The sequence below is a fragment of the Euphorbia lathyris genome, chromosome 10 (genome assembly GCF_963576675.1).
Source record: "Euphorbia lathyris chromosome 10, ddEupLath1.1, whole genome shotgun sequence".
Taxonomy (NCBI): Eukaryota; Viridiplantae; Streptophyta; class Magnoliopsida; order Malpighiales; family Euphorbiaceae; genus Euphorbia; species Euphorbia lathyris.
This window is the reverse complement of record NC_088919.1, coordinates 64,794,800-64,805,392: the sequence shown is the minus strand read 5'-3', so window position 1 is coordinate 64,805,392 and position 10,593 is coordinate 64,794,800. Positions and strand designations below refer to the sequence as shown.

Sequence of the window (10,593 nt, the reverse complement as noted above, 5' to 3'; positions counted from 1 at the left end):
ACTTAATTAAGGATCAAAATGTTCCTAAAGTTGATGTTCCTAAATTTAATAATCAGGGTCAATTTAGCCCAAATCGAAATTTAGATATCAACTCAGTCTTTAAGTAGGTGAATTTCTATAAATTTATCGGGATACAATGAGTTTTAATACAAAAAAATTTATAAAATTTGAATAATTTTGTCAAATTTGACAACTTAAAAACGGTGTCGATATCTAAATTCCGATTTGTGCTAAACTAATCCCGAACGTCAAGTTTAAGCCTAATTTAACTTTAATTTATCAAGGGTCAAATACATGAATATCATAATTAAGTACAAGATTACAACTAAGGCCTTGTTTGATAAGCCACTTAATGACTTAAATTAAAATATTAAGCACTTATTTAATTTAAGTGTGTTTGATAACAATTATTTCTCCACCACTTAAATTAATAAATTAAGTTAAAAAACACTTATTTTGGTAAGTCAAAATATTTAACTTAACATTTTAAGTTAAACATTATCAACTAATATTTTTATAATAATTATATAACTTGATATTTTCAGCACTTATAATATTCAGCACTTAAAATTCAGTACTTATTTTTTCAGCACTTAATTTTCAGTTTTATCAATCAGCACCTAAGTCATATCACCAAACTTAATTCTTAATATGTCATTATTCTCTATATATTATGATTTTACATCATAATTTAAAAATTCTAGACTCCAATTTATAAATCATAAATCCTAAAAAATATATTCTAGAATTTTAATTTATAAATTCTAATTCTTAAAATATATTAAAAGTACTAATTTTACTAGTTTGACATAATCTAAAATTATGACTTGATATAGTTGTAAATAATTTTTAGAATACGAATTTCTGTGTAATTTTCCCATTTATTTATCAAATCTTAGGCCCATTATGGCCCAAAAGTCATAGGCCCATCTAAACCCCGATAAAAACAAGCAGAGAATGCAGAGTGCACACCCAAAAATGGCGAAACCTCATTCTCTCTCTGTATTACCGCCCATTTGCTTCTTAATTTTTCTAATTACATCCGAAACCTCATCAGCGATTCGTTCCGAATCGGAACTCGTTTCGCTAACTCGCGAGCTTTTGGAATCAGCGAAGGACCCGGAGTTCTTCGATTGGTTAAAAAAGACAAGAAGAAGACTCCATGAGTATCCAGAGCTTGGTTTTCAAGAGTACAACACGAGTCAAGTGATAAGATCGGAGCTCGACTCACTTGGAATTGAGTATCGATGGCCTATAGCCAAGACTGGATTGGTTGGAACGATCGGGTCGGGTATTCAACCATGGTTCGGTCTCAGAGCAGACATGGACGCCCTTCCTATTCAGGTATTGTTTCGCTTTCTCCGCCGCGTCAATGTCTCTCAACTCACTTTCTAAACGAGTCGAATCAGTACATGAAAAACTCGTGTCATTAACTCACTGAGGTGACATCATTTGCTTTCAAGCTAAAAAAGTTCCCGTAGTACTTTCTAAATTCTGATATTTCGATTTGATTTTAGTAAAAAATTTCGGTTAAATCAAACTATTTATATCCAAAATACTTTTTATAGGATTTACCAAATATACTTTTTATAGGTGTATGTATATATTATTATAGGAAAAAGAATATAATATATAACTGTTACTACCTCCGTTTCACATAAATTAAGAAATACAATTAATGTTGAGTCAAGTTAATAAATTTGTATTGGTTAACTTAAAAAAAATTCTCTCTATTGGGCAATAAATATTGGAATGTTAAAAAACACATAAATCAATACAAAATATTTAATGTTTGAAACAAAAAACTAAATTAAAAGTTCTTGTAAAACCAAAACGATTTATATTTTAGAAAAAAATTCACTTTCTAAAACGACTTATATTTTGGAGTAGTAGTTTTTTTTTTAAGAACAAACTCATAATTACTCACTCCGTTTTTATTATATGTTGTTTTGTATTATTAATATATTTTTAAAAATATTTTTTCAATTTTAACTTTATTAATGGTCGGAGAGAGAAATTTAGTATTATTACAAATAATGGTAATTAAGTCATAAACTTAAACAAGAGAGAACTTTTGTATGTAAAGTTGAAATTTAAGATTGAGTTATTAGGGATAGATTAGTCATCTTAATAAGGGTAAATAATTTATTAGTTCTCGTCTTTTTATCTAATACACCGTTTAGTCTTTTATTTTGAAAAACATATGATAAGGTCCTTAACTTTTGTCAATATTAATTATTTGGTTCTTCTATCTAGTTTTTTTAGATTTTTAACCGAACATATTTTAACTTTCAAGACCGTTATTGTAGATATAAAATGGCCATTTCACTCTGTTATTTTATGTCTGCCTGTTTATGTCAAATATAACGGTTAAAAATCTAAAAAAAATAGACAGAATGACCAAATGGTTAATATTGACAAAAGGTAAGGATCTTATAATGTGTTGGGTAAAAAGGAAGGGACTAATAAATTATTTACCCTTTTAAAAAGATAATTAATGTTGTATTGGTGTTGATGAAAAACCTTAAACGATGTATAAAAAAGAGAACGGAGGGAGTATAAAATATTAATTAAAATTGAACTAAAAATTTAAATATAAAAGGCAAAATTTACCAAACTGGCTCAATGAAAATCTAGACTCTTTCAATGATTTTTCGAATAACATTTTATGATTTTGTTCTCAATTTATAATTTTTCTTCTCATTTTATTTTATGATTTTGCAAGCAAGAGTTTAATGGGACAAAAATAAATAAATAATAGAGGTTTAATGGGTCCAACTAAAAGAGCAAAAACTTACTTCCTCTGTTCCATAATATTTGTCTTTTAAGATTAAGACACAAAAATTAAGAAATGGAATTAAGTTTTATCTATTCCTAAAATAAAAATGCAACTTAAATAGGGTATATTTGGTCAAACATAGTTATGTGTATAGAGATTGTATCAAAAGTCAAATATTATGGAATAAAAAAATTTCTCTAAAAGGACAAATATTATAGAACGGAGGGAGTAATGATTAGAGACCTTGGGATGCTTTTAGCTTTTAAGTCTAAAGTTTTTGTTATTAATAAAAGATTGTGCAATTTCAAATTTTATTGGGCAGTCGGAATGCCGTTGTTTGGAGCGTGTCCAAAACATGAATTTGGTGAACGCTAGACTTAGAGTGTATTGTTTTGTAAAATGGAAGCCAAATTTGTTCTCTCAATAACCATAATGCTAAATTTGTAGCTTATTTATTGTTATTATTTACACGTTTCTCTCACGTTTCTGTTTCCTATAATTTTTATATATATATCTGTTTCAGTTTCCGTGTGACATACTAACAGGATATCTGTTTTTGCTTTGAACACAAATGTATTGTTTACTGGTTTGAAGGAGCTCGTAGAATGGGAGCATAAGAGCAAGAACAATGGAAAAATGCATGCTTGTGGCCATGATGCTCATGTTACAATGCTGCTCGGAGCAGCTAAATTACTGCAACGCAGGAACACCGAATTGAAGGTACAAAAACACACGAAAATTCCGAAATTCGGTTTCGTAACAATCTGAATTTTGTGTTTCTAAACTCCATAGGGCACTGTGAAACTTGTTTTCCAACCTGCTGAAGAAGGTCTTGCTGGTGCTTACCATATGTTGCAAGAAGGAGCTCTTGACAATGTCGAAGCCATTTTCGGACTCCATGTCGATCCTGATTTGCGTGTTGGTTCAGTTTCTTCTACACCTGGTCCAATGGCTGCTGCTTCAGGAAGGTTTGTGGTTGTCATTAAAGGAAAGGGAGGACACGCTGCACGGCCCCAAGATGCACGAGATCCTGTTCTTGCTGTATCTTTTGCTATCCTTGCACTTCAACAGTTAATTTCTCGAGAGACTGATCCTCTCGAACCCAGGGTACTTTTCCGTTTTCTTTCTTTTTAATCTCGTTTCATCGATTCATCTTTGGTCTTTTCGCTAGGATTTGTTTCGTACTGCAGGTGTTATTATGTGAGTTTATCTAAGGTATTAAAGCATTGTGTTGTGTTCGAGGTGTATGTTGCGGCTATGTTGCACGAAACTCCTCTTCCATAGAGTTTCCGCGCTTCGTGTTCTTTTCCGTTTCAGATTTGTTTCCATTACCCATTTCCTAGCTATGTTTTGAAGACTGTTTTAGAACTAGAGTTTTCGTATTTCGTGTTCTTTTCTGTTTCAGATTTGTTTCCATACCCATTTCCTAGCTATGTTTTGAAGACTGTTTTAGAAATAGAGTTTCCGTGTTTCGTGTCCTTTTCCGTTTCAGATTTGTTTCCATTACCCGTTTCCTAGCTATGTTTCAGAAATAACGTTTTTCTGTACCTTTCCGTTTCCGTGCAACATAGACCAAAATCTTCCAAATCAGTGCCTCTTACAACACCTGACAAGGGTGTTTCTCTATTTGATTGCTATTGACATTCGGTTTCCAATTCCATATAGGTAATCTCTGTGGGGTTTGTTGAGGCTGGGCAGGCTGGGAATGTCATCCCGGAAACCGTGAAATTCGGTGGTACTTATCGGAGCTTGACTACTGAAGGTCTCTTATATCTCCAGAAAAGGATTAAAGAGGTAATGGTAATGCTTGTAGAATTTAGATATAAACATGGAGCATTAAACGTACTTGCGAAATTTTGGCAATGAAAACTTCGAAACGAACTTCATGAAAACGTTCTACGAAGTTCGTCACTGCCTAGAGAATTCCGCAGACAGGGACGGGAGGATCCAATCCATTTGGACAATTTTACCCTTTTCATAATTTTTTTAGAGAATTGGCCAAATTTTGGCCGGTGCAAAATCGTAAAATATTTAGTGATGAAAAATACTAAATCGTTCAATTTTTTTGTGACGAAAACTGCAAAATCGTCATAAAAAATATGCATTATTTTCATGAGTTCTTTGATAAAAAAAACGTAAATTTTAATGTTTCCGACTCGTAATCATCCATTTCCGAGGTTCAGGTTGTCACACATCAATTTATTTTCATAATTTCAATTATTTTTGTTTGGATTTATGATTTTGGAGAAAGAATTTTCAGTTTTTGATCAAAATTATGAGAAGGGTAGAAAAGTCCAATTGGGGGCAGTATTTAGCAACCATATTTGATATCACTGACAGAATCTGGACGGAATTACCTACTGCTGATGCTCACGTAGTTGAAGTTTTATGTTGGGTTTATACGTGACAGGTTATAGAGAATCAAGCGGCGGTTCATCGATGCACAGCTTCGATAGACTTTATGTTAGAAAAAATGAGGCCATATCCGGCGACAGTGAACGACGAATACATGTATGAACACGCGAAACAAGTCGGGGAAGTATTGCTCGGAGAATCAAACGTAAAACTTATGGAAGCGTTTATGGGCGCGGAAGATTTCAGCTTTTACGCGCAGAAAATGAAAGCGGCATTTTTTATAATTGGGGTGAAAAATAACGATGAAAGACCGGTTATGAGATTGCATTCACCATATTTTTTTCTTAATGAAGATGCTCTTCCTGTTGGAGCTGCTTTTCATGCTGCTGTTGCCATTTCTTACTTGGATGCTCACTCTTCTGATTCTTCTCGGACACATTAACGTAGTGGCGGATCTAGAGGCGAGCAGGGGTGGAGACAGGGTGGGGCCTGGAGGGGCTTAGGTCCTCTGGCTGCTGAATCCACCCCTGCCGTGGGTGGTTCCAGCCCCCTGTTTGGGATAGATTAAGATTCGGGTGGTTTATTTAGTTCGTTGAGTATGTATTTAATTACAAAATCCAAGTTGGTTTAATTAGTTCGTTTAAAACGATCTAAAGTCACTTTTATAGTGTAAATCTATTTCAATTTTGAGAAGTTTTACAGTAGTATGAAAAAAATTGGTTTGAACTGTTCAGATATATATATATATATATAGAAGAGGGCTTTTGTGAGAGAACCCTTTCTTAGGTGAGAACCACTCAAAACTACGTAGTTTTGAGTGTAAAAATTAATTAAAAAACGCTGATGTTGCTGCTGAGGTTCGAACCCTGACCTCCTCACTTACACTCCACAGTCCTTACCACTGAGCCATTTGCTTTTCTTGTGTATTATGTTGCGCACTGCTTAATATACCAATGCCCTTGTAGCTTCTATTGTTTAATATTTGATGCATGCACTTATTAATATTGATTAAATTTGCATAATAAATTATTAATAGAAAAAAAAATAAATTTGCATAATAATGAATTATTAATAGAAAGAAAATGTCCATAATAATGAATTATTAATAGAAAAAAATCCAAAAACATGCTCCAATTTCTTATTTATTTAATTCCTTTATATTTTTGTAATTTATGTTATATAAGAAAATATATTTTTTAAAACATACGTTAGAACATATATTTTAACTTTTAAAACACGAACTATGAAGTTTAGAACGTACGACATATTTTTTAGAACATACGTTATGTTTTTTAGAACATGTGTTATGTTTTTTCGAACATGAGTTATAAATTATATTATAGAACAAATGAAAAAACGATCCAGATATCTACTGATTTTTTAGAACATTATACTTAATTTTTAGAACACAAACTATATATTTTTTAAAACATACGTTATAACATATATTTTAACTTTTAAAACACGAACTATGAAGTTAGAACGTACGACATATTTTTTAGAACATACGTTATGTTTTTTAGAACTCGTGTTATGTTTTTTCGAACATGAGTTATAAATTATATTATAGAACAAGTGAAAAAACGATCCAGATATCTACTGCTTTTTTTAGAAAATTATACTTAATTTTTGGAACACAAACTATAAACTTTAGAACATATGTTATGTTTTTTAGAACATACGTTATGTTATTTAGAATGTGAGTTTTTTTTTTTAACAAAAAAAATGGCCCATATATTTACTATTTTTTTTAAAAACATTATCTTAATTTTTAGAACACAAATTATAAAGTTTAGAACATATGTAACCATATTTAGAACATCGTCCTTAACAATTTAAAACATAAATTACAAAAATATAGATGAATTAAATAAATAAGAAATTAGAGCATGTTCTTGGTTTTTTTCTATTAATAATTAATTATTATGCATATTTGTTTTTTTCTATTAATAATTATTATGTGAATTTAATCAATATTAATAAGTGCATGCATCAAATATTAAACAATAGAAGCTACAAGGGCATTGGTATATTAATCAGCGCGCGGCAGAATACATAAGAAAAACAAATGGTTTAGTGGTAAGTAGTGTGGAGTGTGAGTGAGGAAGCTAGGGTTCAAACCCCTGTAGCAACATCAGCGTTTTTTAATTAATTTTTACACTCAAAACTACATAGTTTTGAGTGGTTCTCACCTAAGGGAGGGTTCTCACTTGATCCCTCCCCTATATATATATATATATATATATATATATATATATATAGTAAAAAAAATATAAGGTGCAAAAATACTAGAAGCAATTTTACCCCCTAACGTCTAAAATGATACAATTTTACCATTACGGGTTGTTTGTTAGAAGGGATATAGGAAGTGGGATAAGTTATCACGTGTTTGTTTGGGAGATAGAAGACTGAGATGGATGAGGGATAAGCCTCTTATCCCTCAAATCCTATACCGAGGAGGGGGTGGTATAAGGAGGCGGGATAAGCTCCTGCGATTTTAATATGATGGAAAAGTCCATCTTATCCCTCAAATTAATGTTATGTAGTTTAAATAAGGTTAAAATAGTAAAATATGTGATAAAACGGACAAATACAGGGGCAAATATGTATATTAACCCTTTATAATACTATAAATTGATCAAACTTGCTAATATTGAGGTAAAATTGTTCTTAACTACCAATAATATAAAATGGTACCATTTTATCTATTATGGATAAAATTATTTATATTTGTAAATATTGAGAGGCATTTTTTTACCTTATCTTTAAAAAAAAAATTGAATGAGTTTGATTTAGAAAAAAAAACACACATGTTGGTGTAAATTTGATCCCTGGAACAAATTAATGCCACTACAAAAAGTGCTTCATTATTTGTTTTAAATTAAATATAAAATCATTTCTAAATAAATTATTATTATATATATATGATTAGAATTAAAATTATTGTACCAAAAAGGTATTTTTTTACGGAAAAAAAGGTATCTTATTAATCATTGAATTTGCTTAAAATGTCTCGTAAACTTCCCAAAATCTATAATTTTAAACAAATTCAGAGATTAATATATCGTTTTAACCACTTTAGTTCCGATAATATATCAATTTAAATAAGTTTAGAAAATCAATATGTCATTTTAACTAAGTTCGTAGGAACTAATAAGACACCTTTAAAGATTGAGGGGTAATCATTTTTCTGATCAAGTTCAAGGAGCTCGTGCTCCGATATATTTAACCAAAAATAATATCAATAAATATTATGAAATAATGTTTTTAAAATCTTTAACCATATCATAGAATAAATAGATAACGAATTAAACAAAAATATTAAAAAATAAGAAACAAAATTCACCAAATAATCATGCGATGATATTCAAATTGAAATATAATAAAGCAAATACTAAAATAAAATAATGTATTTCCCTACTTATAACTTTGTGAACACATACTATATATTATATATTTCAATATTTTGTGTAGTTAGATTTTTAGATATTACTATAGTGTAAGATAAATGATACTCCCTCCGTTTCATATTATATGTCTTTTTAGAGAGTTGTATATAAATTAAGGGTATTGAAAAAAAGACATTGTTACCCCTTATTTATTGATTCTAATATTTATTTATTCTATAATAAGTCCATTATTCTAATTAATTTTCGTAAACCCGTATTTTATAACAGAAAAAAAAGGATGACTTAACGTGTACTAATCATATAAAATGACATGTAATATGAAACAAAAAAAATCGCTAAAAATACATGTAATATGAAACACAGAGCGAGAGAACTGCTCTCTCAAACAAAAACCGTCCGAACTCCTCCTCCTTGCTTTCTTCTTTTCTTTCTTCTCACTATTTTATATCAAGATCTTCAACCCTTCTTTTCTGTTGCGGATATATTTTAAGGAAGAAGTTTCTTCTTCCTCTTCTCACCGGGTTAGATTTACTGTATTTTTCTTTATTATATTTTCTTTTTAGCCAATGTTTATATATTTTATTGGATCTCTTTATCTATTCGAATTGTACATGCTCTATATTATTCTACTATTTATACCTTTTTTCGGATTTAACAAGAGCGGAAACGATTTATTTTATACGTGGATCAATATATCTACGTGGTTGCAACAAACGAAAAGACTCAGATCCGAATGGTCAAAAGGGCCTAAATGATGAAGATTCTGCGGATTTAGATTTCAATGAAATATATCTTTTTTGTTTTTTAGTGTGTTTTATACATTTTATGGTTTTTTATGCTTTTCGTCCCTATGTGGATTTTGTAAAGTTTTTTTTATCTTACTCGTTTCTTATTTGTTTTTTTCCAATCTAACAAAAATATAAGCATTTTCATAATAAATAAATAATAATAATGATAATATAGAGGGATTTTGCCCCAAAATGGAGTTCTAAATGAAAATTTATTCCTATTCGGAGCCCAGTTAAAAATTTTGTCCACTGTAAGGCTTGTTTAACCGGGCTCGAAACCAGAAGACAAACTTCCGGTTTCAAATTGTAAAGAAACCGGAAATTTGTCTTCCAGTTTCTAATTTTATTTTTTTTTATTTTTTTTTAATAATAAAATATATTCCGGTTTCAATTTTATATTTATATTTTAAAAACTTTGAATTCTTCACCTCCGCTTTTCAAAAATATTTAATGAAAAATTTCAAAAAAGTCCCTCTATCTTTTTTAAACTTTTAATTTAACTTCAATTTTAACTATTTATTTTTAAATTCATTAATTAAACATTTCCTTGTCAAATTAGTTAGTAGTAAATATCTAATTCGGTAAAAAATGTTTATTCTTTTAAATGTGAGTTTGAAATTATATTGTTGGCAGTTTAAATTACGGTTTTTATAGTTTCTTTATAATTTCAAACGTCATCGAAAAGTTACGATTCTGAATGACAGTTAAATAACAGTTAAACCATTTCAAACTGTAATTTAAACTGTTCGAAGTGTAAAAAACATATTTCAAACTGTAATTATCAAGAAACTGTAAAAACTGTAATTTAAACTGTCACTTCGAACCGTAACGTTACGGTTAAGTTTATAATTTCAAACGTCACCGAAAAGTTACGGTTCGAAGTGACAGTTAAACCATTTCAAACTGTTCAAAGTGACAGTTAAGTGTTGGCCAAATTTAAATGTCACTTCGAACAGTTTAAATTACAGTTTGAAATGGTTTAACGGTCACTTTGAACCGTAACTTTTCGGTAACATTTGAAATTATAAAAAAAACTGTAAAAACCGTAATTTAAACTGTCAAAAATATAATTTCAAACTTACATTTAAAAGAATAAACATTTTTGACCGAATTAGATATTTACTACTAACTAATTTGGTAAAAAAATGTTTAATTAATGAATTTAAAAACAAATAATTAAAGATTGAAGTTAAATTAAAAGTTTAAAAAACATAGAGTGATTTTTTTGAAATTTTCCATTAAATATTTTTGAAAAGCAGAG

At 29.7% G+C, this 10,593-nt stretch overlaps 1 protein-coding gene across 1 annotated transcript; it reads left to right on the top strand.

Annotated features, from left to right (window-relative positions):
• Window positions 1-960: 960 nt before the first annotated feature.
• LOC136209510 (IAA-amino acid hydrolase ILR1-like 3) lies at window positions 961-5,827 on the top strand. The gene is made up of 5 exons (XM_066000988.1): window positions 961-1,344; window positions 3,374-3,499; window positions 3,572-3,886; window positions 4,445-4,573; window positions 5,190-5,827. Exons 1-5 carry the CDS (start codon window positions 979-981, stop codon window positions 5,574-5,576), a joined length of 1,323 nt encoding a protein of 440 aa, XP_065857060.1. The 5' UTR covers window positions 961-978; the 3' UTR covers window positions 5,577-5,827.
• The last annotated feature ends 4,766 nt before the right edge of the window (window positions 5,828-10,593 follow it).

Coding starts and splice junctions, on each gene's coding strand:
- LOC136209510 (XM_066000988.1), top strand. CDS start 979: ATGGCGAAACCTCATTCTCTCTCTGTATTACCGCCCATTTGCTTCTTA. Junction 1,345..3,373: donor TGGACGCCCTTCCTATTCAG/GTATTGTTTCGC, acceptor ACTGGTTTGAAG/GAGCTCGTAGAATGGGAGCA. Junction 3,500..3,571: donor GCAGGAACACCGAATTGAAG/GTACAAAAACAC, acceptor TAAACTCCATAG/GGCACTGTGAAACTTGTTTT.